Raw genomic sequence first — 26,650 nt, 5'->3', positions numbered from 1 at the left:
AGGAAGGCCTTGCTGTAGGGAAAATACATTCAAGATCTTTCACTCAGTGCTCAGCATCCTGCCTTACCAAGCCTAGTGTCATCATTTTCCCAGCTACCCCAGCTTGAAAACACAGTCAACCTTGATTTGCTTCTCTAATTAGCACCATCCCAGTGCTTACGATTCATGTAACCTGCTAGCTCAGTCATTCATAATGAATTGTTAATTTGTGGGGGAGGCGGTTACGTGATTTCAAATTGTGTGCATAAAGGGCACATTTTATCAATAGTTTACATCTCAGTGTTCCTCATTTGCATAATTCTTATAAAATGCAACCCCACAGTATGCTGGGCACTGTGCAAAGCACTAGTTGGTGAGTGAGCGAACAAGGCCTCTGCCCTTGTCAGGAGGAGAGATATTCAAGAAGTAATTTCACTTCTCCCCTAGAAGCAAATTCAACCTCAGACATTCTTACAGCTCACTTTGCATGCCCTGTTCTGGGGTCATACGCAGCACCATGATATTGGGAGCTCCCTCTGCTCCTGGGTCTCCTGTCCAAGTTGGCTAGCACTGAGATGACCCTCACACCAGCCTTCACAGTGTCTTTAGGTCTGCCACTCTGCTACTTCCCCAGCACTCTTGGGGCACAGGAGTGTATGGCAAGGCTGGGAGCTCAGGGTCTAATGTCAGCCCCCTTGGGGCACCCTGAGGGCTATTTTAGAGTGAGGGAAATATATATCACTCTGCATTCCCTGATGTGTTTGGGAGGAAAGTCACAAATGGTAGGCCCGTGGACTTGATCCAGCCAGTACACTGGATTTGGCCCACATACATGTGTTCTTTTAAAATTTTAAAATTGTCAAATATGTAAACATCCAGAAATTTCACATTTAAAAAAATCCAGATTTTGAGCTTTTCTTGAAAAAAAAATTCAGAAAGTCTGCCAACCCTCAGTCCTCATATCTATGTGAGGCAACAATCAGAGCTGAGAATCTCTGGCTCCTACAGGGGAAGCAGATGCTCTACGATTTGCCTCAGTCCACTCCCTCTTGTGTTATATCCAAACCATTTTGTGTGACCTGCCTCTTCTCATTTGGGTTTGCCAGCCCTTGTATTGGACTTTTGGGAGCCTAGTAACAAGTATCCTTAAGGGAAAAAAGTAAAAAGCCTATTTGAAAGGGGAGAAGAGAAAGGCAACACTTACAGGGAGGAAGTAAGTTGAAATTTCAAAATATCCTCCTGCTACCTATACTCTTAAATTCCTAATTTAGTTTTTCTGTTTCATGCATTTATTTGGATTGGCTCAGTCAACACCGGTCTTGGAATGACCAAGAGAGACTATCACTGGAAGAGAAAAAATGAGGTAATAAACGACACTTTGATTAGATTTTTCTTACTGTGAATATTAAACTACACAGCGAAAATAAATTGTAAAGTCAAGTAGCAACATGTAGGTGGTGAGAAAAATGGCAGCTCGTTAATATGGGAAAATTGGGATTAAAGTTCACCTGAATTACTTAACAATTAAAATTATAGAATATTTTTGAAAACTGTAATTTTGCCCTAGCCCCCCTCTCCCAATTTCCCCCCTCCTAACTCCCTTCCCCCCGATATTTAGTTCAAAAGTAGGGCTATCTGGGATTAAGGATGGGGAGGGCCATTCACCATACACACAGTTAGACATTAGTATGTAAATATGGATGATTCTCTCTTTGGAGTGCTCATTCCCATGGATGTGTGGGTCTCTCTGATGGGTGTGTGTGTGGCGCACAGGTAGATCACAGGCATCTTCCTAGGGTATCAATTTTATTTGACAGTCTTTCAAAGGGAGAAGTTAACTCATTTTGCTGTTAGGTTACTTAAAATATTTTGTCTTGAAACAAACACACTATGGAGTAGGATGACAAATTTGCATGAATTTAAGATGAAACAAGAGACCTCAAAACATTCTATTATGGAGAGTCACTTATGCGTTGCCCTGACATTATTTCCTAGTTTCCTCAGCAATCAGAGCTAATTTAGAAAAGTTTCAGAAGTGCTGGAAGCCAGGCCTAGCGTTGGAGAGGGAGAGGGCTGGTAGAGGCAAATCTGGTGGGGAGAAGAGTAGCCTGCAAGGCGGGGGAGAGGTCTCTGTGAAGGGCCCTGACAGAGTTCCCTTGGGCCAGAGCCCACTGCTGAGTGGAGTGGAGGAGAAGACAGCTCTGACAGAGCAATAGGCGATAGACAAATGCAGAAGTGGGCCAGGTAGCAGTAACGGTGCCAAGAATGGGCTTCAGGGGCCTTCAGCACCCTTCCTCCCCCAGTTGCCAAGTCACTCCAAATACACGTCTTCTAAGGAAAAATGATGTGCTGTGTAAAGGCAGCTTCACGAGAAGTCCCTTGGCCCATCACATCCCCAACCAGATAGCCACCCTAAGACCCTCCTAATAGAAATTCTGGTCCTGCCACTATTATTTATGACAATCACGGTGGTTTGCAGTGTGTTTGTTGGGGGAAGGACAGTGGCCTTGACCAAACTGACAGTTCTTTGTTCATTTAAACAAAGCAATTTAAATCTTTTTAGGCCATCTTCCTCGGTCATCCTCTCCTTTTTTAAAGGGACCCTATTTCACAAATGGGGAATCTCACTGGGAGTCTAGTGATTTGGTTCCTCACTTGCCACTGTCTTTTCCAGGCCCCATTATTAAAAAAATGCTCATTCCAATTTAGGAAAAAAGTTTCCAGCTTCCCTTGCACTCAGTCACAAAGTTAACTGGAATTCAGCTCTCCTAACATTGCTCTTTAAGTGCGCCTTTGATACACTACTCTAATTGAATTAATGTATCTCTCTTCACAAGATGATATTTGATGGTACAGAGATGCACATGTACTCACTCAAAGTCCTTAATATGTAAGATGTTTTAAAGGGAGTGTTCCAGATAATGGAAACTTTTCAGTAAGTTTTCTGATTGCACTTGTTTTTTTCTGAAATGCTCATAATCAAATATTTTACTTTTGACTTTCTTTTATAGCTGGAAACTGGATCCCATTTTAGAAAAGGACATTAATGGCACTTATGTGATATGTGGAGTCAGGTTAAAGACCGAGCTGCTAATATCCTGACTCAAGTACTGAAAGGTTGTCTGGCAAGGAGTTTACTTAGAAGTTGCTAAAACAATTTACTGCTGCATTTATTTTACAAGCAATTGATGGACTGCTGCAAAAGCTCTAATTTTAAGTAGTTGCATTATACTTAAGATGTTCAAAATTCCTCAGGATAATATAAGATATCCTAAAGCTTATGGCCTAGCAAATGAAATCCTGCATCGAGCTGAGAGCAAGTTATAATAGAGCAGGAGTTATCAAAAGCACTGTACAATTAACATACTACTATCTAAAGCATAGGACCTATAATTTTGATTTGTGATATTGCTACAATTAGTGCCTCCCTAATGTTTTTCAGAGTAAAATTATTTCCCCCATCCCCAATTTAGTAAATATTGAAAAACAGAATAGGTTCCATAACTTTAGTTATTGAAAGCACAGTTTAGAAGTTAACAATCTTACATTGCATAGTACTGTTTGATATCACTTTTCATTTTATTTTAAAGTCAAATAAAATAGAATTTTATGATCTGTTTATTATTTAGAATCTATTATTCCTTTTCATTTCAACAAGATTTTAAAAGAATCAACTATACTCCAGTATAAAATAAAAAGTTACAAAAAAATAATAATGATTCTCTACTCCAGGGAAAACCATAATAGAAGTAAGAATAGAAGGAAACACAAGAGAAAAAGTCAAGCCTTTTACAAACCTTCTGGATACCTAGAATAGGGCAGTATTTCTGAGTGGCCTTCGGAGCAGCTGTGTGTCAACAAATGTCAGGTGTGGCTGCACATTACAGACCCACAGGACTGCCTGGCTGTTTAAGGAAGTTATCACAGACCCAGTCTCCTTGTAGCCTCCTTCTCCTTCATCCTTGGCCTGTAACTTTTATCCTCAGGGTGGCAAAATGACATCTGTAACTTGGGCATCCCATTTGCTTTCCAGTGAGGCAAGGTGCTTTCTCTTTATTAGGCTTTGCCTTTTAGTCAGGAAGGGACCCCATCCCAGGCCAGCACTATCACATGACCACACTGATCTGTCATCTTAAGATGAATTTTAACTGGCACCTCAACTTGCCACCATTAATACAGTCTGGGTATTTTTCATAAATAAGGGGAAATGGATATTGGGTGAACCGCAGTGTCTGCTGTACTCTGCATCACAATCCCATACCTGTTATAGGGTTACAGATGAAGAACTTCTGGCCATCTGTAGAATCCATCTCTGGGGGTAGGCCCCTGGCCTGCACATTTTAACCCATTCCTCATGTGATTTAATGCATAATGAAGCTTGAGAAGCCTAAGGTAGGGGATAAAGAAGTAGCAGAAAACAGATGTCTGCTCTACAATCTTGCTTACGAGGCACACTGCCATGTATTTGAAACAGCTAGAGGATACTTCATTCCATGCATATCAGTTAGGATGCTTTTGGCCTCAGGTACCAGAAAACCCAACTCAAAAAGGCTTAAACACTAAGGTTATTTATTATTTTATGTAATAGAAGTCCAGATATAGGACAGGTTCAGTCGGCAGATTCAGTGAAGATCATAAAGAATCAGATGTTTTTCTTTCTCTCCACTTGGCTGTTGACCTTTACAGCCTCATTCTATGGCTGGATCCCTGCTCCCAGGCTGTAGCTTGGCTGCCAGCAGCAGTTTAATGTTTTGTTGTTCATATTCAGTGTGAGAGAGAAAAATGCCTCCCAGTTGCTCTTGTGTGAGAAAGAATTATTGTAGAAACTCTGATGGTCTTCTATTTGTGTCTCAATGCGCATTTCTGAACCAATCACTGGGAAGAAGGTGGCAATGACCTTTTAACTAGTTAATGCACCCTTTAAGCTTGAATCAAAGCTGTACTTCCTCCATTTGCTTTGCCCCAAAGTGGAGGGGTCAAATGGAGTAAATCACTGTGCCAGTTCACTGCATCCAATTGGCATCTTGACTTGGCCCTTTAGACACAGCCATTCTGGCTCCTTACCCTTTCCTGAGCTTCTTAATGCATATTCCTACCCTTAGGGTAGAGGTTGGAGGGGAGATCAGACTTCTGGCAAGACCACACAGGAGCCTCAAGTTGATCACTTTGCTAATCTTTGATGACTATCTCTTCTAGCCAGAGCATTTGCTGATTGTCTGAGAAGGCATATGGTGGACTGCCTCTCAAATTCCTATGCTTCTCTCATAGCCACAGTGGCCGTATAATTCACTTACAGTTTATAAACCTTTGGATTTATTAAATCTGTTCTCCCTATGAAAACTGAGAGCAACAATACTGGAAAGGGGAACTCTCCTCTCCAAGCCCCATAGTATATTAAAAAGTGTACTTAGGATCACTTCTACCCTGGCAATGCATATTCATTATGTAACATTTTATATTTGGCGAAGAATACTTTCACAGTCTCATGGCTTCATGGCTACTTCATGATAGAACCAGAAATCATTTTGCAGGTACGTGACCTCCCTTTTCCTTGAGCTTTTCAGCGTTTTCACACTGGCAGCATCTATGTGGGTCGAGCAGATATAGCCCACCAAAGTTTGGGTGCCTGAGTGAGTGATCAAAGGGGCAATAGATTTATTGGGAGAAGAACTGATAATTTGATTTTGAATTTATAAATTCAATGGCCAGTGTTCCATCGATCAGTAAAGATAAGCCTCAAGTTTGAATAATTAATGTTGGAGATTTAGACTTTGAATTGTCACCATAAAAGAAAGTTGAAGTGAGACTCTCCGAGAGACGAGGACTGAAGAAGGCAAATAGCCAAGGGAAGACAGCAGTGCGGAACCTCACAGTTAGGGAGGTGACAAAATGCGAGGATTCAGGGATTAGTTCAGAAGAGGTGTGCTAAGGAGGACCAGATAGTCTTAGTTCTTTAAGGCCAAAACATATAGTGACTTGGATAAGAGGTGACAGTAAGATGCCAGTCCTCTTAAGTCTCTTTCAGACCAGCATTCCCCAGGATATAATTTAACTTGGAATTTTCACCTTCCTTCTCAACCTTCTTAGTGTCACCCAAATTTTACATGTGGAGAAATCAAGGGAACTAAAAGCTTACTGACTTCTCTAAAACATGGCACCAGGGATCAGCTTTTACATTATTATACTCAATGAAAGTATAGAGGGCTACATGCAAGAGACTATACCAGGTATGGGACACTTCCTTCTAAACCTAGGACTTATTTAGCACAGCATAATAAGTCTGAGAGACTATGAGTTCAGAATACTTAGTACTCTTTCCAGAAAAGCAAAAGATGTCCCATTATCCTCAAGATTCATATTATTAAATCTAGGAATCCCATTAAGGTATCAGGTTAGGAGAGTTCTTTGTAGCGGGGGTCACAAATTCCACAGGACCCAGGCAAGTAACATGAAGGAGCAAAGTAGGCCAAGAGATGTGGTGGAATACATTTTCTTTTCTATTTTTTTCAAAGCAAAGGAAACACATTTTATTTTATTTTACTTTTGGCCACACTGGGCAGCACATGAGCTCTTAGTTCCCCGACCCGGGATCAAACCCATGCCCCCTGCAGTGGAAGCGTGGAGTCTTAACCACTGGACCACCAGGGAAGTCCCTGGAATCACACCTTCATCAGCCGCTCCTCCATTTGCATTATATGAAATTTTATGTATCTGTCTTTGGAGAAAAGCATCAGTGTCAAATCTAGCAAGGAAACATTTGCCCTCAGGACATGAGTCTGAACTAGCACTTGAAAATGTGACAACAGAATTTTCTGATCACGTTTTAACAAAGGATTTACTTACTGATCACTAAGAAGTAAAATTCAGAAAATAGTTCCCCTCCCCCACTGCAAGAATAAATCTATAATAAAACATTTTCAGTCACCCTCTCCCCTCTTCCCAAGGTGTGCCCTTTCATGTGCACTTCATCGTAGAGCCAACTGACATCCAGAAATACTCTGAAAGGCACCTGGCACTGTCGTGTTGCTCATGCCTCTGGTACACCTCCCTGGCAGGCAAGTGGAACCTTTTCTGTAGCTTCCCACTTTCAATAGAAATTTATTGAAAAATTTTCTTGATAGCAAAATACTTAACGATTCCTTTCCCCTGCTCATCCTTCAGTTATCTACTGGAAAATTACAGAATTGAAAAGGTTTTTGCCCCCAGTTGTGACCAAAACATGGAATATTGGAGAACATCTGGGTTACTCTAAGTTCTTAGGTTACATACGTAGGTATATACAGAGGAAGTTGAACCCCAAGTTCTATTCCTTCCCAAAATGGGTAACAGAAGAGAGGATTTGATTAGAACAGCTGAAAACACCTGATACTCATTCTATGATGGAGCAAAGCAGGCTTTTTCAACCATAAACTGATACCACCTTGTTGGTCATAAACCCTTCAGAGATCCAACAAGATGAGCCTCAAATTTAAAAGAGAGTCAGCAGAGAATGCTAAGATATATGAACAGAAGAGAATGCTGCTAAAGGCACAGAGCAAAGAATCCCAAGGAATTTTTAGTGCCATTTTCATTTAATAAGCCAGTAGTATAGCGACCTAAAGACCTTGGCTGTGATCACACCAGGATGTTTTTATGGTACTGCTGCAGGAAAACATGATGGGCAGCTGGCATCCTCTGGCTCACGGTGCTCAGTGAGCAGCTCCAGCACCAACTCTGTGGAGAGCCTACGGCTGGGGGGTGTAACGGAGGTATTTCTTGCCAGATGGGAGCTCTTTGGTGAAGACTCCTTTAGGGAAAAGTTTTTTGGCTTCCTCTTCAGGGATGGTTGGAATGACCATCACGCTGTCTCCATTCTATTGAAAAGACATTGTGAATGGTGAAATTCAATCTTATAGTGAAGGCTAAAGGCAATAATTAACTTTAGAAAGTAGCTACAGTTGCTGATGAGAATAATCAAATCTCCTTTGCTCTATCCCCTCTGAGGAATTTTGTTTTCGTAAGTTGACCTTTGACACTTTTCGGAAGGGAAGTATTTCCCCACCTTAACAAGAAATAGTCCTGTTTTAAATCTAGTAATGGCTTGCCACCTAAGTCCTTATCATTGCCCTGCGTGACTGAATCCGGCTTCCTCTCCCATCCCCGGCCTCTCCCCCCACCTCCTGCTGCTGCTTTTCCAGCACGGTGGCTCTCCTATTCCTTGAACATGCCAAGCTCACTATTAGAAAAGCTTCTTAGCTGTTCCTTCAAGCCTGCCGTGCTCTTCCCTCCTAAATATGCGCGACTTGGTCTCTCACTTTCTTCATGTCCTTCCCAAAGGTCCTTTCAGAGAAGGGCCTTTCTTCACAGCCAAGTATAAAACCAACCCTCCCACCTGTGCTCCCCTTCTCCCCACCTCTGGCTTGACTACTCTCTGTGGCACCTATCGTTACCTAATATACTGTAAACTTGTTTATTGTTTGTCTCTACCAACTGGAATTTACATTCTATGAGGGCAGGGACTTTATACTGATTATTCATTGCTGCATCCCAGTGTCTACTGTCTGGGCTCAATAAACATATGATCAAAGAATGGATACAGAATATAAATGGTTTGCCTGTCAGAAGAAACAAAATAACAAAACCAGGTGTTCAGGTTAGCATATTAAAAAAATGTAGCAATGTTAAGACACTCTTGTGATATTATCCATGTCCTACATATGGCAGGAATCTTAGAGTTTAAAAGTTCATGAACAGGTTTCAGAGAATTCTACATAGGTTTAAAAGACTGAAGCTTAAGAGAAATGAAATGTTTCAAGACATTAACACACCACATAGGTTTATACCCATGACTTAAGTGGCCAGTCTAATTTCTGCTATAAATATTTTGCCATCAGGGAAGAGTTAAAGGTTTTTTAAAAAATCCTTTGATTAGGAAAAGGAATCATTCTGACCAATTAATTTGTCCAAATAATCTAAAAGTTAGAAATACAGAAGTTTGTATAAAAGGGGTTAAAGACCCTGAAAATGGCCTCTCAACAAATCTTAAACTCAGCCAGGAGGAGAAGCCCCCCCAGTGTACTTGCACGCCAGAAACAAGAGCCCCACGTAACACTGACCCTGGAGGTAGCCACTGAGAGACTGGCCCCACAGGCCTTCCAGGCAAGTTGGGTATCTTCCCTTTTAACATCTTTACCTTCCAATCAACTGGGGTGGCAACCCTCTTTTCTGCTGTCAGCTGCAGAGAGATAATTACTCGGAGAATCTCATCAAAGTTCCTGCCAGTGGTAGCTGGGTAGAGGATGGACAGTTTTAGCTTCTTATCAGGACCAAAAATAAATACCTGCAAAGCACACAGACGCATAAACAGGAAGAACTCTTTGAATGTTTTTGATGCTAAAGCCTCTTAGAAGGCTCTTAAGTCATTAAAAATGTTCAAGGGTATAACAAAACAAAACAACAACAAAAATCTGCAAATATCTAGAAGGATACACCAAACAAACTGGGTGGCTGGAGTAGATGTGATTTTTCTTCTCCATGTTATATTTCTAAACTTGAAGGAAATTATATTTGGCTCTGGCTGTCTCAGTAAGAAAAACTGATTTGCGAACTGAATCCAGGAAAGGCCTCAGGAAGGTACTATGTTAACTACGGAAGATTATCATAAAAATAATACTAACGGGAGTTGATCCCGGTCCTCAAATTGTTGTATATTTTTGCAGATGTGGGACTAAGTTTGTTCTCTAGTGGGTAAGGACAGAACAAATAAGAATTCAAAACTGGGGATGCCTCACGAAGAAGGCTATGACCCACCGCCTTAAAGACTGGGCTGTCAGGAGGACTACAGAAAAAGATTTCTCAATTTTAGGTGACATCCTAGGATAACTGTGAGAGTTAGCTGTGAATTAAGCTTAATTAAAAGTTAGGCTGAAAAATTTTACTTTGTACCAGCATTTAGATAAAAAGTGAGAGTGCCACCAGGACACTTATATCCTAATTGGACATAGTCCCCCATTTCCTTTAGTTGGTCCAAGCATTTACTTGGACATACGTAGCCTGGTCAGTCACAATGACTATGTAATGGATGTACACAACTCACCACACGAGCTGTTACAGGCATGCCCTTTTCGTCCTTCTCTGCTGGGTCCAGCATGCCCAACTGGATGGCAAGGTCCCGATTCTTATCATCAATGATGGGAAAAGGTAACTTTTCTGTGGGCTCATCACCATTGTAAGCATTGATATCCTGAAATGCAGGGGAGAGAGAAAAGAGAAGTCTAAACCAGGCATGTCCTCTGAATTCAATCAGTTAACAGTCATCGTCTTGTAAGACAGGGAAGAGAAGACCATAATCATCATAATTTCTCTAAGCAATTTTAATAAAATGAATGAATGAACACTCCTCATCCCAACTGTTCATTGACAGGAATAATGGTAGGGTGTAGTACTTAGGTTATAACCTAGAGCCTTCTCATGCCCAAGTCTCTTAAAATTCAGCATGCGTTTACTGCTCTGAGAAAGCATTAAACTCTTTAAAAGTTGAATAATATAGAGTTAGACTTCAATCCAGGGTACCTCTGCGTACCCAAATACTATAAAAACCATCAGTAACAATGAGTTCACATCCAGAAATTAAAGCACATGCAAAGATAATTTTATAGATCTGGCCCCTGCCTCAAAAGCACCCTGACTCAGACATTAAGCTACTGTAACAAAGATATTAAGACATGAAAAGAAAACACAAAACTTAAAGCAAACACAAGAATGGAGAGTTGAATATTCACTTCAAGGACAAGTCAAAGGTAAAAATGGGTGAAAAGGCAGAGGTGAATTTACACTAGGGTGAAATCCACATAAAAACAAAGCATTTCAAGTCTGAACTAAAGGACAATAATGTATTTGCTTCCACTCTCTATCCCTTCCTCCCCTAGTTAAAAAGTTCATTCATTTTTCTATTCTGGGAAGTTTTGGGGAAAAAAAAAATCTAGCTTCGTTATTTGATCTGGTGTTGACATTGCACTTAAGGTGGGCTAAGCATTATGGTAAGTACGTGTGAGATACAGATGAGGAAGACACGGTTCCTGCCTTTAAAGGAACTTCTGATTTAGTTGGATGATTTCTGTAAGAAGTAGCAACAAACGCAAGACGGTAATATGTAATGGCAAATGCTGAAGTACACCAGCATCCCCATTTGTAAGACTGCTGGAGTTAGGAGAGACTTCAAGAAAGGCGTATCACTTTTACCTGGGCCTTTGAAGGGTGGATAAGATTTTCACAGGGCAAAAGAAGGCATTCTAGAGAGGGGGAGCAATATTAATGAAACATGTAGGCAAGTCTGAGCATAAACTATTGACTGGCGAAAGAGGAATTTATCTGGGTAGAGGAAGTAGTGAAAAAGAGGCGTTAAAACTGGAATAAGGTCTATTTATTATGTGGAACCTTGAAAGTAAAACAGGAGTTGATGGCATAGCAGATATAGAACCTTTGTGGATTTCTCAACAGAGATGCTATAGGATAAAAGTGGCATTCATGAACTTTGAAATGGATAACAACAATTTTTAACATGTTTCTTAATTTTATTAGCTTAACTTCCCTTCTGCTGTCACTGGCGGCCTATCAGGTCACCACAGCTAAAATAACAATCAATATGGTTTCATGCTAGAGGCACCTTGAGGTTTCCTACATAACCAGTTGTGTGTCAAAGTTTGGACACTGCTTCTGAAAGGTGGGACTTATTTCCTATGTAATGCAATCACAATTTTGAAAACTCTAAGGCACAAGCTCACCAGCGAAAATGAACCTGGGTGTGTTCCTATACTTTAAAGGGTATTATATAACTGGCTATAAACTCTTCCTTCAGCCACCTGTACTTTCAATGATTGCTCTGCAGTAATTCTCAACCCTGCCATTTGCATGATAGGCGTTACATTACACCCATGAAAAGCAAAGAACAATATGCTTTGGCTTTATCCTAAAATCAAGCAAATTCCTACTCTCTATCATCTAGTATCAAAGACAGTATTGGTTTGGGGTTCAAATCCCACTGCCACCATTTTCTTGCAGGGAGATCTTTAGTGTGTCCTTCCAACTGCCTGGGTGAAAAAAGTATTCTCATCTGAAAAGCTGGGAGCAGGAACCATATACCTCCCCTACAGGGCTGCTCCCAGAAACTAACGAGAAACTGCCGGTGAGATACTGTGGAAATGCCAGTGATCATTCACAGCCAAGTGTAAGGAATGAAAACAATCCACCTCAAGAAGGAGAAAGCATTTGCCTTCCCTTTTCTCCTATACTTGATTCTTCTAATCTCAGACACTTAGAATTAACTGGTATAAAGTGGCCATGGGATGCAGCCCCAGGTGGCCAGCTCACAAGTCAGTAGTACATCATATATTCAGTTGCATGTGAAGTGCTTGACATAGTGCCTAGTGCACAGTAAGCATCCTTTGAAAGCTCCCTATCATTATTTAGTAGACACTGTAGCAAAGTCATTAAAATGTTCTCAAGTTAAATCTAGACCACCACATTTATTATCCAAGTAAATCCTTTTGTTGGGAGTAGACAGGTCCTTCAGTTCATTCATTTGACAAATACAGACTGCCTGCCTGCCTAGGAGGTCCTGAGTACTGAGCACTGTTCCAGCAGTGCATGAAACAGGAATCTGCCCTGCTGAGCCTCTACTCTGGTGGGGAGAAACAAACAAACGAAATCAGCAATGTGCAGAGTATTTTAGACGGTGACAGGTGCTAAGGAGACAAATCAGGGGAGGATGGGGAGGACAGAGGGGAGTTATAATTTTAGATAAGGAGGCCAAGGGTGGCCTTAATGGGTATCATTTGAGTTGAGACCTGAAAGACATGAGGGCAAGCCACAAAGATACCTGGGGAAAGAGTCTTCCAAACAGGATTCTGGATGTATTTTGAAGGTAGAGCAGGCAAGTTAGCTGATGAATCAGAAGTGAAAAAACCAGAGGAATTAAGGATGACTCCTGGATTTTTGGCCTGAGCCAACTACAAAAATGCAGATGCCATTAGCTGAGATGAGTAAGACCCTGGGATTAAGAACAGGAGCCCCGTTTTAGACATGCTGGATTTGAGGTGATAGGACATCCCAGGGGAGATGCTGTAGGCGATGGTTTCACCAATCTGGAAGCCAGAAGAGTCTGGCCTAGAGATGGAAATTTGGGAATCATAGCATACAGATGTAGATGAGTTTACCAAGGTGAAGAATGTAGATAAAAAGAGAAGAGGTCCAAGAAGTGAGTCCAGGGCAACTCCAGCATATATTCAGTATTAGGGGTTGGGAGATGAGGAAGCTCATGCCGCACATGAGCAGGAACAGCTAGAGAAGTGGTGTCCTGGAAGCCAAGAAAGAAGGGGGCTGAGAACTGACCACTGGATTTAGCAAGGTGGAGGTCACTGTGCAGTCCAAGTCAGACTTTCAAATCATCAGTGAAGTCTGAATCTGAGCCTTACTTGTACCTTCACCTCAAAAAACCAAGCTACTCTATAAAATTTATAGCTTAATCTGTAACCTCAAAGCATATGCCAATGGGTACTGTACCTTGCTCCAGGCAAGATGGTCTTCAACACTGTCTATTGAAAGGGCAATCATCTTAACGTTCCTCTTGGCAAATTCTGGTGCCAGCTTTGCTGCTCTGCCAAGCTCCGTGGTACACACTGGGGTAAAGTCCCGAGGGTGGGAGAAGAGAATTCCCCATCTGAATGAAGGAAAAGGTCACAGTTGAATGAAGAGATTATCACCAGCATCATGTACAATGAAAAATCACAAATCCTAGATCAAAAATGACTTCTTTTTTCAAATGAATGCTTATGAAGACAATCACTTTTAAACTTTTCTGTTGATGAATGCTTTTTGATCTTCTTATCTCCAGAAAAGCCTATGTTTAAAGCCCAATTCAATCAAAGATATGAAATTCAACATGATAAACATTTAAAAAGACTGTAAGGATGTTGCCTCCTTTAATAACTCTAGAGCCACCTTGAGTCCTTTTCAGCTAATAAAATCTGTGCTACTCAAACCAAGTACTTATTGAAATAATTTTTTTTTCTTTTTAACCTTCCTACATTTTTTTCTAAGCACAGATATGCTGACATTCACCTCCAATAATGGATGTTCCAATATGCCCTGAATCTAGACCAATGCCTGACTACAATAATAAACAGATTATGTAATCTGAAATAAACAGGCTTCTATCCTCTATTTATCCGTAAAATTAAAGCTGACACTTGGTTCTTTGAAAGTGAACAGATATAAAAACTTCTGTAAAACTAGTTTACTGAGCTAACCTGCTAAACAGGACACCCAATATTTGTACCCTGACCAAACAACAGCATTTTAAGAGTTTTACCTATCTCTTCATTTGCAGTTTATTCTTCTTTTTGCATTAGACCAAGTGGGTAGAAAATGATAGCCTCCAATGTCGATTTCTACAACTACAGATTCTTAGGGAAATACTAATATCTAAATCATCATTGCCTAAGGTTAAACTGGTGTAAGTTTTAAGCCATTTCAAGCTAAAAGTCACCAAGAACTTTGGAGTACTGTTTCCTTCTCCTGGGCAACGGAAGCTACTCTTTCAATTGAAAAGGAAAACCTAACATGCAGTTTCCACACTCCTGTTGACTTAACAACATTAAAGCAGGATCCTAAACTAGTAGATGACTAACTCTAGCCTAGATGCCAAGCTGACCTCCCTAAAGTTTGCCAAGTTTCCTGAAGCACAAAGAAGAAAGCAGAGACAAGGTACCTAATTCCCAGCTACATCTGCCACTCAACTCCCAAGGTTTCAGAAAAGGAAAAGACCTTCTTACAAAAAGGATGGATGGCCCTATGGCAAGACTGGGAAGAGAGAGGTAATATTTTTAAGATTGTGGAGGGGTGTGGTATGTTTACTTTTGATAAAGGGCAATAAGACATACATATGTTTTGAAATAAGCTAGCTATGAGTAAAATTTAGGCCTTAGAGTCTGTGGTAAAGGATCTGAAGGGTCAGATGAGACTTAAGGAAAGTCTCCAGAACTTGAGAAAAAATGAGCAGGGCACTTCTTCCTGTATTGTTAAAGAGGTGATTAATTAGAAAAATCAAGCATTCTCTTTCCATCGTGAGTCAAGAGACTGTATTGCTGAATCATGTTAAGGAACTCATTTGAGGCCACTTCACATCCTCCCCTCTCCCAGAAGCCAAAACTCTAGTTTGCCACATGGCTAGGAACAGGATAAACTCTGGGAATGTCTTACTATGGCCTGCCTCCCCTCTAAGTCTCCCTACTGCTGCTCTTCAGAGGAATACAATTACATTATCCCCTTTCCTTTTTCCTCATTTTCAAAAGACAAAAGGTTTCTTCATTTAAGGGAGGGGTCCCCACTCACTAACCCCCAGAAAACCCATGTTTTGTTTGGTGAAGATGTACTGTGAAGAAGCTGCTTATACCACACACATACAGAAACAGTGACTGGGCTCAATAAACACTAAATGCAGAACCCAAACTCCTTAGTTGTTTCCAGTTGTCAGGGGAAGGGTAGAATCTGTAACGTTTGAAATTATTTTAATTTTCTCCAAAACACACCTGGATCAAAAATTGATAGTATGAATTGAAATCACATTAAGAATGGAGTTTGGAAAAATTATATTAGGCAAAAATCCATGTATTACAATGATATAAAGGGCTCAAACTTATTTTCGGGGGAGGGCAGGAAATAGTACTATCCCATGCCTGACCCAAGGCAGACTTGTATATTTTTGTTTATAGATGCAGATAGTTTTCTCATCTTCCTACTTATGGCTCCCTGAGAAGATACCACTTTTAATCAAATTAAGATAGATCGAGGACAATAAATGACAACAAAAAAATCCCAAACAAATAGGGTTAGCTTAAATAGTGACATCATTTATAACTATTGCTACAGTAAATATGCTTTATATTAATATTTATTTACAACCTAAGAGTTCTGGGAAAATTCTGTTTTATGAGGGTGAGGGCTGTAGGTAGGAATGGGAAGGAACATTATCTGAAAATCCCATGGAGTTTTGGAGAAATACTGATACCTAAATTCCAAGTATGAAACTGGACATAGTCTGTATTTCTGAAGTCTTTCCCTGCCTTTATTGGCTGAATGTTCCATTTCTCATCCTTTCTCTAGCCTAGTCCTCTCTTGCAAAAAACTTAGCTCTTCCCTTAATCAGTAGCTGGAAAATGGATTTAAGGGACTGTAAGGGGTTGGTTAGGCCTAAGGTATAAGAATCTCTCCCAGGTGCTCTGCACAGGCCTGTCCAATCATTGATTAATCTCATAAACTGCACCCTCTGTCTGTAATATATGTACCTGGACACTGTATATAAAAGGGATACAAAGCAAGAAGGAATTCTAACACCTCAGACCACAGAGTAGTGGGGCCACTGGAATTCCAGAACCATAATATAACTAGACACATTAGTGTCTAGTTTCACTAGACACTAGTGAAATGTTTCACATTAAATCTAATCCACTTAAAGTTTGTTGATTCAGGAGCTGTAAAACCACAGTAACGCCAATATACTCCTAGTCATAAAGGTATGATTGCCAGGCTAGATCATGGATCACCAATTTGGCAAGTCTACCTGCGGCTGGAAGCAAGGCAGAGGGGGAGGGGGCAGTGAGAGGCACTCTGCAGTGAAACAAAAGGGTCTCAAAGGGGGAGGTACGGGTGTCCAGGTGCTTGGCTATCCATGGCCACTGCAACTGAACAACCTCAGAAAGTCCTTCCCTCAAGGTGTTGCAAGTTCTGGAATGAAGGACACACACACAGTGTTCTGGGTTCCTCCCAAAGCTGTTATCAAATCACATTCTAGCAGCTGGGGGAGGTTCTGGACAAAGCCTTTCAGCCACTATCTGGCACCTGGTGGTTTCAAATTGTTTTTGTGCTGAGAAGCCTGCAAATACCACTGCAGCAAGTAGAACCCTCACATAACACGCTGGGCCCTTCCTGAACCTTCAGCCAGTAGCAGTGTCCTCTGACTCTGGCCTTGGACACCAACCTTCCCCAGGGAGCAAATTCCAGAACGGAGGGAGGGAGGGAGGAGGTGCGACCCTGGGCACGAGTACCGGGGAATTGACCGCCGATGCTGCCCGCCCCCTGCTCCCTCCGGCCCTCGGCTGGACCATACTACTTGCACAGTTTACCAAACAGAGGCAAACAGACAACGAGCTCTCCTCCGCACCGGCCTCCCGAACCCGGGACCTGCGCGATCCCAATTTTGTTCCCCTCCCCCTTCCTCACCCCGGAGCCGGCCCAGCCACGCGGGGGACGGAAGGCGAGAGAGGATCCAATGGCCGGCGGAGGGCGGGCCGGAGGGTCGCTGCCAGCCAGCAGCGCTCGGCCGCCGCGGGGCAGGGGCCACACGACGAGAGGCACGTGCAGGAACCGGTGCGGGGAGGAGGCGGGCGGCGAGCAGGGGGCTGAGCGGTGAGGAGGACGGAAGGAAGAAACAAGGGAAGGCACCTCTGAGTCCGGGCGTAACCCGAGGTCAGGACAGGGTGAAGAGGTGGCCACTTACGAGTCTCCCAGATAGTCGTGGAAACGGATGCGGCCGATGGTAGTATTGGCCTCGAAGTTGGGAGCCTCGTCCCCGAGAAGGAGCCCTCCGGGCATGGCGGCAGCGGTGACACGGAAGGAGGACTAGGCACAACGGCTACAACCACCACCTGGCTGGTTCTGGCGTGTGTGCTGGGGAGCGGAATAAATAGGGCTTCCAGGGGCGGGACGGGAGGGGGCGGGGTGGGCGGGACCAAAGCAAAGCCTAGATAGACGGAGTCGCTGCGGGAGCGATGGGAGGGACAAGGGGCGGGGCCAGGCTGTGGGTGGGGCCTCGGCTGGCGTGGGCGGGAGCGAGAGTCCGGAACCGGCGGGAGCCTGGGGCTGGGCTAGGGGAGGACAGGCCTGGGCCGGGTCCGGCACCTCGCCAGGCCTCTGCCCTGCCGGGAGCCTGTGGACACTATCATGCTCTCCTCATGTGACAGGGGACTCAGTGACGTCGCTCTTTGGAGGCTTGGGGGTGCGTTCTGGGCTTTGGAAGTAAAGGAAGCGGAACGCAGTAGGAATGGGAGCCCCAAGGCGGACAGCCGCCCTGAGGAGACGCACGAAACCGCTGCTACCCTCCTGCACACCCACTCACGGCCGACTCCTGGCAGAGGGTTCTGGCGACCCCTGCACTCCCCGCTCTGTTAGTGTGAGCGTCTGGCATCCTGAGCGCCCCAGACAGCCTAGCCATCCTGATTTCTGTATCAGAGGATGTGGCAAGACCCAAGCATGTGGGGCACCTTGCATCAGAGGAAGTGGCTTTCTTGTTGCAGCAAAAATTCCAGCACCCATATCAGTAAGTGCTTGGGGGAATGTGACCAAACTTTTATTTTTATTCCACTCCCAGAGTTCATTATGAACCATAAGATATTCAACACAATTATCCTGAAGTTTAAATATAAGTTTTAAAACATACTTATTGTGATCTATTGTGTGCACGTCAACTCTGCCACCCAAGGAAGTGGGAAGTTTAGATTCATTTATTTACTTTCTATGTGCCAAGCACAAGGTAGCCAAGATGACTGTTCTCTTGGAGCTTTCATTATAGTGAGGGATACATATTTAACCAAGAATATATTAGACAGTAGTAAATCATATTCAGAGAAAATAAGATTATGTGCTAGAGGGTAACTGAGGTGCTGCTTCGATTGGGTGGTCTGGTCTGGGAAAGCCTCCAGGGTTATATAGGTAAACTATAAGTAGTTACTGCCGCCATTGTGCCTGGAGTGTTCCTTTTTGGGGATGAGCTTCCAACTTCGAGGCCATAACAACCAGTTATCAGCTGCATCTGTTTCCACAACTATTTTAGTTTACATAGTAAGTGCTCTGGAAATGGTAGCTATTATTTGGATGATGATAGTAGGTTATGCAATAACCCTTGCTTTGCCAACTGTTTGCTAGGCACTGTACCAGACCTGGTGATACAGAGAAGAGATACAGTCTCTGCTCATACAGGGAAAGCAGCTGATGTACATACAGTTACAATAAAAACGTAAATGCTGATGGAGGGTTGGGGGGAGGGGAGTGTCCCAGATTGTTAGAGTCCAAAAGTATGAAAAATTCTCTGGGTGGGGCTCCTCAGGCTTAAAAAAGGCACAGGGCAGTGTTAAGAGAAGTGACTCACATACTATGATTTGTTTTCATCATAGTGATGTTTTTGTGTGTGGGCATGCTAATCATACTTTCTCATTTCTCCTCTAAACAAGGACTTGTAGTAAGATTACTGGAAAAATTTCTTAGCCACTCTGGAAAACTCTGTGAAGCTACTATACTTTAATCTGTAAACTAATTTGACTCCAAACTTTGGTTTTAAAAGTGCTATGTTTTAACTCCTTTTGTAGGGGAGAAAGAGAACAAGAGGAAAAGGAGGGTAATTTGAACTTAAGGCACTATTAATAATGTTGTGGAGATAGGCTGGAAAACACAGATATACCACAAATATGGAGAATGAACACAGAAACAGATTACAGATCTCTAGAAAAGGCATAATTATAAAACTGTCTGTTGTACAATAAATTAAGCAACTGTGATAAAATAAATGTCTGTTCCAGAGACTGCACACTGGCAATCCTCTTGTCGACTGCAGACTTGTTTGCTTTAGCCTTTCTAGCATTTTTAATTCTTTTGAGTTAGCCGTCAACATCTAAAAAATGCGATTTTCCACAAAAATATCTGAATTTCTATCTCCTCAAAAGTCAGAAGAACTGGCCACACTGGGCTCATGTTCCACTTGGCGAACAGTGACTGGAGAGTAGCCTTCTAAGAGCACATATATTTCCTATTTATTCAGAAGACGCCCCACCACTTACTGACATTGTCTATTGGCAGTTTAACCACACTCTTTCCCTGTTATTTTTCTAAGGTTAGAATTAGGAGGAAAATGAGTCCCATCCTAATGTAACCCTATCTCTGGCAAAAATTGTAAAAGTGAAAGGTTGACTAAGGGCCATATGTTTCAAGGTGGAACAAGGTAGAGCATATTTCTTTGTAAAAGTAGAGAATGTTCCCATATACTTAATATGCAGACAAAGTCAAAAGAACACCAGCTGTCCTGCCTGACTCTTGTAGGTAGTTGAGTTTAACTTCTGTACTACATTGAAGGAAGATGTAGTAGCCAGGAGAAGAGTGGAGAGTGGCAGGAACTCTAGAAGCAGAGCAGCAGATGACTGATGCTGAAGGGTGCAAGATAACCTATCTAGTCATTAAAGGATACTTTACACAGGATACTAATAGCCTGCTAGCTTCCAACCTTAAACTACAGTGGGCTAAGCCCCTCTGTAGAGGGAAAAGCAAGAAGTGCCATGAGAAAGGAGGAGGGGCCAGGGAGGCATCCCAGGGAGAGACCAGAATGTGGAAAAGGGAGAGTTAGGCTAAGGGGAAGGATTTACTTTGCAGAGAGGGTGGAGGCTTTATCAGAAAAAAATGTCTTCTGACAGCTGGCAGGGTTGGGGAGAACTTGAAGTCCTTAGAATTAACTCCTGATTGACAGGAAGGAAGGGTTTGCAGGGGTTTTCAGAGGGCTCTGACTCTTGGCTGATTGACAGTCTCTTCTGTCCTTACTGCTTTGGACAGACCGAAGGAAAAGGTGAAGGGATTGGCAATGGCCATTTGGAAAAAGAGCAGTACATTAAGATGTCTCCTCTCTCACTAGGTTGTGAGCTCCTAAAGGTTAGACCATATGTTATTGATAAATATTTGTGACCTGTTAGACATAGTCGTGTGGAGCTAGATTGCACGAAGTATTGAAGAAGCGTTTGGGCACCTTTGCCATACAGCAAAGCTTCTTGTCCACCTTCTGCTGGAAATAAAAGAGCAATGTGTCCCTAGTTATAATTGTATCTAGGTAAAAATTCTTATACATGTGGGAGGAGATATATAAAAATTGAAATTAATGTTAGGAAGGTGGGGTGATGTTTTTAAAAACAATTCTTATAAAGCTTTCTTGTTAAATTTGATTTTCTTTTCAGAAAAAAAAAATAGAAAGAGGGCTGGAGTACAGGAAACTCTGCTGATCAGGGCAGTGCTATCAACCTGCTGTGTGAGTGAGACTGATAATCTCTCCACTGCTCTTCTTTATCATGTTTAATGTGGGTACTCCTCCCTATCATATCCTACAATCTGGAAAGAAAGCAAAGTATTGGGCTGGCCAAAAAGTTCATTCAGGTTTTCCCATAAGATCGTACGAAAAACCTGAACGAATTTTTTGACCAACCCAATAGGATACATGGGAGTAAAAATGAAAACAAAACAGCTTTTTAAATGCTAAAACGATGAATAGTTCTCAGAGGGACTTTGGAGCAGTAAGTTCTGATACTTCTTTTCTCAAATAAAGCACTCTTCCTGAAAGTTTACTGCTTACACTGAAAGAGACTGTTTAGTAAGTTTCACAAATTATGATTGTTTTGGGGAAAAATTTACTCATAAATGGTTAAAGGATTAGATTTTAAAGCATGATATAATAAAGACCAAAAGCCAATTTGGAATTGCTTAAAGGATGTTGAGTTAAGTTAACCAATTTTTTTTCTGCTTTTAGTTAAACATAAAAGGCCTGATGCTCTAAAGGAAAAAAAATTAAGATTTTTACAGAGTGGGCAGTGAATATCAATTCGTGAAGCTTCATATGTGTGTGTGTGTGTGTGTGTGTGTATGTGTGTGTATATATATATATGATATATATATATATATATATATATATATATCATATATATATAGACAACACAGAATAAACCGTTACATATATTGTCAAATAATCTTTGACAAGCGTGCCAAGTCCGCTTGATGAGGAAAGATAGTCTCTTCAACAAGTGGTGTAGGGAAAATTGGACATCCACATGCAAAAGGATGAAGTTGAACTCTTACCTTAGACTATATACAAAAAAAAAGTAAAAAGGAAAAAGAAGCTTTTTTAAAAAATGAACTGCTATGAAAGCTTCCTTGACCAAAATCTAGCCCATAACCTCCATAAGATTACCTATCAAGGGCAAATGCAAATGCTAAAAGTCTTTTCCACAAATATTAGTAAAAAATCTTTAGTGATCTGAGTGGGTAACCTTAACTTGTTCCATCTGCCGGAAACACAATTTGGATCCAACTGTTCTTTTATAAACTAGTGAGTTTTGTGTTCTCGTACATGTCTTATGGCCAAAATTTGCAAATGAAAACGGTAAGATTTCTCTTTGCGTCTGTATCTTTATGTATGTCTGTGTATGTATGCTATGTATATTTGATACTTTTCTACCTTCAGATGGTATTGCCAAAAGTAACTTGTAAAAGAGCTCTATTTAATTTGCTTTAAAAAAGTGCTTATATAAATTAAGACTAGTCAAATGGGCTTATGTTGTCTCTATTACATATTTAGTTATAAAATTATGAATTCATAATCTAAGAACAAAAATATAATAAAAAGAAATTGCTTAATGTTTGTAAAGCACAGAAGTAAACAGAGAGAGAGAGAAAAGCCACATGTTTAACTTTTTAGATACTTTGTTTCCATGTTTGTGGTTTTTTATATATATATTCATTTTATATATGTGATTCATTTTCAACAATGATTGTTTTATAAAATATGTCTGCTGTTTTATAAAATATATCTGCTTAAACGTAGTTTCCAAAATATTTTTGGTAACTTGAATCCTTAAAGTTACAATAAATTAAATTAAATGATGATATTCATTGAATATCTAGGTCATTTCCAAGTAAGATAAAACACTGAAACATTAAATGATAAACATAAATGTATCTAATTTTAGCTTCTTATTACAGAGAGAGAAGAGATAGTTAGGTCTGTTAATAACATATTCTTCTAGCCACACTGAAAAAAGAGTCTATTAAAAAAGTCATATGCGTCTAGAAATTATGAAATGTATTTATAAATTTGCCAATCTACTACAGAAGTTAGTATGTGACAAACAGTTCACAATTGCCTGATTCTTAGTTTTCACTGAAAATTAGCATTACTAAGAGTTAAAAATTTAGATCAGTACATGTAACTAAAAGTACTAGAAATAATAAGAACAAAAACTATGCATGAAAGTATACAAGTAAAGTAGGATATGATTTTGGTAAAAAAAAAAGATATGAGGTATAAAGTTGTGTTTTTGTTAAGGAAAATGGAAGGAAATTTTTTCCTAGTTTAGAGGTTATTTGAAGTTGCTTCAGAATTTTTTAAAAAAGAAGAGAATAAAGGACAAAAACTAAATGGATATAGAAAGTTGGGAAGAAGAGAAAGAAGGAGAGAGAAATTTTTTTTTTTTTTCAGTACGCGGGCCTCTCACTGTTGTGGCCTCTCCTGTTGTGGAGCACAGGCTCCGGACATGCAGGCTCAGCGGCCATGGCTTACAGGCCCCGCCGCTCTGTGGCATGTGGGATCTTCCCGGACCGGGGCACGAACCCGTGTCCCCTGCATCGGCAGGCGGACTCTCAACCACTGCGCCACCAGGGAAGCCCAGAAAATTTTATCTTATGTAATCAAGCTGGCTAAAAATTAAATGAAATTATTATAAGGATTTAAAAAATAAGCTTTACAATCAATAGTGTCCCTATGCAAAACTAAAATTTAATTTTATTTCTCTGTTAAAATGACAAAGTTTTCTTGAATTATTGGTCTGCTCTTAATAAGAGACTATAAAAGGTTTCTTTACCTTTTAAGTAATCCTACCTAGGATACCATGTTTTGTTTTTTTGATTTTTTTGGTCTTATCTAATTATTTTCTGTGCTTTATTGTTGTTTTTAACAGGGCTTTGATTACTTAACAAAAACTGAATTTTCTCAATATTAAAAGAGCTAAGGGGCTTCCCTGGTGGCGCAGTGGTTGAGAGTCCGCCTGCCGATGCAGGGGACATGGGTTCGTGCCCCGGTCCAGGAAGATCCCACATGCCGCGGAGTGGCTGGATCCGTGAGCCATGGCCGCTGAGCCTGCGCGTCCGGAGCCTGTGCTCCACAACGGGAGAGGCCACAACAGTGAGAGGCCTGCGTACCGAAAAAAAAAAAAAAGAGCTAAGGATTTTTGTTCATTTGTTTTTAACAGCTATGTAATGTTCTGTATTTGCCTTCAAAATCTTTAGTTGTCACTTTGGTTAATCATGTCACAATTACCTGTGATCCTATTTATTCCTGTGTTTTAAACCTTTGACATTTTTGACAAAATCAAGTTCTAAATGAAGTCTGTTGACCTTGAACTAACTTTGGGAATTTTTTGGAGAGCCCCAGAATATCTCAAGAGATTTGTTCTCTCTCCTTATTAAAAGAGAAATATTAAACTATTTAGGCTTATTTGATATGTCAAATTACATGGGAAGCATAGTCAAGTAAGAAGTGATGTTTGGCCTTTTCGGGTTATATTTGTGTGGATATATATTATTAATGTAAGTGTTCCAGAAACTGTATGGAATTCTTAGAAATCTGCACGTACAGAGGCTGAATTTAGGTGGAAGCCCACCTGCAACACTGACTCCTTAAATGAAACACAACTGTTTAACTGGACTGACCTATTCCCAAGACTAAGAGACTGATTAATTAAGATATGGGACAATATAATTAGATTTGTTCTTTTCTGCTTGTTCCAATTTATGGTTTTCTCCTCCTTGGCTTGATCTCTTATCTCACAACATCTAACTCAGGTCTTTCTGCAGTGACTAACTCAGCCTTTAATATATGAAACTTTCCAGGACTTCCCTGGTGGTGCAGTGGTTAAGAATCCACCTGCTAATGCAGGAAATGTGGGTTCGATCCCTGGTCCGGGAAGATCCCACATGCCGCGGAGCAACTAAGCCCATGCACCACAACTACTGAGTCTGCACTCTAGAACACATGAGCCACAACTACTGAGCCTGCGTGCCACAACCACTGAAGCCCGTACGCCTAGAGCCCATGCTCTGCAACAAGAGAAGCCACTGCAGTGAGAAGCCTGCGCACTGCAATGAAGAGTAGCCCCCGTTCACCACAACTAGAGAAAGCCCGTGTGCAGCAATGAAGACCCAACACAGCCAAAAATAAATATAAAATAAATTTATTTAAAAAAATATATGGGGCTTCCCTGGTGGCGCAGTGGTTGAGAGTCCGCCTGCCGATGCAGGGGACACGGGTTCGTGCCCCGGTCTGGGAAGATCCCACATGCCGCGGAGCGGCTGGGCCCGTGAGCCATGGCTGTTGAGCCTGTGCGTCCGGAGCCTGTGCTCCGCAACGGGAGAGGCCACAACAGTGAGAGGCCCATGTAACGCAAAAAAAAAAAAAAAAAAAAAAAAAAAAAAATATATGTATGAAATTTTCCGAAGATAAAGTTTCAAATGGGAAACTGAAGGAAACCAGAATGTCACCTCAAAATATGCCTCTTTCTTTGACATAAAAATTATTTTGAGCTGAAGGCAATTAAGAAGCATCAAAGTCAGAAAAACCTGCCTCTTTCTTCCTAAAGGCAGTATATAAATTCTTCTTTTGCTGGAGACAGACTCTTAGCTCAGAGATGGCATCAGAGAAATCTGCAAGCAAACTTTACTCCATTAGTTTCCTCACATATATTTACCTTCCCACAGCTCACCACTCTTGGAAGGCTAAAACAACTTTCCTCTGTCTTGCCATTTCTGTACTAATTTATTTCTCCTTGTTGAAGATGCTATGTAAGCCACAGTTCTAAGCGGGTATCTATCCATCTTCCATCCAGCCAGGTGCCTCGGGGAAGCTGACCTTACCTCCAGCTCCAGAGATAGTCCTAATTGGTCCAAGATAATCCAGCATTACCTGGGAACTTATTAGAAATGCAGATTATCAGGCCCCACGCCAGACCTACTGAATCAGAAACTGGGGATTGGACCCTGCGATAATGTGTTTTAATAAGTCTTCCAGGGGATTCTGATGCTACAGACTAAAACAAAAGCATGCCATTAATCGGGATTGGTTCAGGGACAGGCATTTGATCTAACTCTTTCTAATGAGACGTGACATCCACTAGGGCAACTTCTGGGAAAAGTGTCCTTGCTCCTAAGTGAAAACCAAAGGGAGTCATTTTTTCATCTTCCTCTGAGAATTGTGCCTGGCTGCTTGGAAATATTGCAGTCATGTTTATAAAAGACCAGGAATGACATAACACCAAGAGTGGCAGAGCAGAAGGATGGAAAAAAAATCTGGATGCTTAATAACATGATTGAACTACAACCCATCCTGAAACTTATTCTATCTCTAGACTTCCTGCTGAGTCAAGAAATACCCATATTGTTAAAGATAATTTGAATCAGGGTTTCTGTTACTTGCTGTCAAAAGTATCCTATAGTCTGATAAATTAGACTTATTAATATTTTACTTTGGATTTAAAAATTTTTATTCATTAGTGAAAATGACCCAAGATTTATTTTATTTTATTTTTGCTAGCATTGATAGTCAGGATAAACTTCTTAATAAAGTAAATTGGGAAGCTTGTCCTAATTTTTATTATCTGAATAATTTAAATAGCTCAGGAATTATCTGTTCTTTAAGATATGTTGGACTTTCTGGTAAAACAATGTGGAACTAGTGCTTGTTTTGAAGTTAGAACTTTTGGTACATTTTCAATTTCTTCTCTGATTATTGGGCTAATTTTCTCTCTTCAAGAGTCAATATTAGTAATTTATATCTTCCAAAATG

General features: G+C 41.1%; 3 protein-coding genes across 3 annotated transcripts in view; 2 read left to right on the top strand and 1 right to left on the bottom strand.

The window, feature by feature from the left end:
• The window catches only part of SLC9C2 (solute carrier family 9 member C2 (putative)), a 98,816-nt gene extending 92,452 nt beyond the window's left edge, over positions 1 to 6,364 (top strand). Inside the window, exons 26-27 of the mRNA XM_081254608.1 lie at positions 1,287 to 1,342; positions 2,991 to 6,364. Of these exons, the coding sequence (XP_081110734.1) occupies positions 1,287 to 1,342; positions 2,991 to 3,026 (92 nt within the window). The 3' untranslated portion in view covers positions 3,027 to 6,364. The remainder of the gene's footprint in view (positions 1 to 1,286; positions 1,343 to 2,990) is intronic.
• Positions 6,365 to 6,500: 136 nt separating this feature from the next.
• PRDX6 (peroxiredoxin 6) lies at positions 6,501 to 17,706 on the bottom strand. The gene is made up of 5 exons (XM_081254584.1): positions 17,513 to 17,706; positions 13,519 to 13,675; positions 10,055 to 10,201; positions 9,152 to 9,298; positions 6,501 to 7,832 (listed from the first exon to the last, which is right to left on the bottom strand). Exons 1-5 carry the CDS (start codon positions 17,605 to 17,607, stop codon positions 7,704 to 7,706), a joined length of 675 nt encoding a protein of 224 aa, XP_081110710.1. The 5' UTR covers positions 17,608 to 17,706; the 3' UTR covers positions 6,501 to 7,703.
• A 50-nt stretch (positions 17,707 to 17,756) lies between these two features.
• The window catches only part of LOC308628055 (uncharacterized protein), a 92,337-nt gene continuing 83,443 nt past the window's right edge, over positions 17,757 to 26,650 (top strand). Inside the window, exon 1 of the mRNA XM_081254601.1 lies at positions 17,757 to 18,331. Within this exon, the coding sequence (XP_081110727.1) occupies positions 18,056 to 18,331 (276 nt within the window). The 5' untranslated portion in view covers positions 17,757 to 18,055. The remainder of the gene's footprint in view (positions 18,332 to 26,650) is intronic.

Source organism: Mesoplodon bidens (genome assembly GCF_964165515.1).
Source record: "Mesoplodon bidens genome assembly, chromosome: 2".
NCBI lineage: Eukaryota > Metazoa > Chordata > Mammalia > Artiodactyla > Ziphiidae > Mesoplodon > Mesoplodon bidens.
This window is presented reverse-complemented; position numbering and strand designations above follow the sequence as displayed.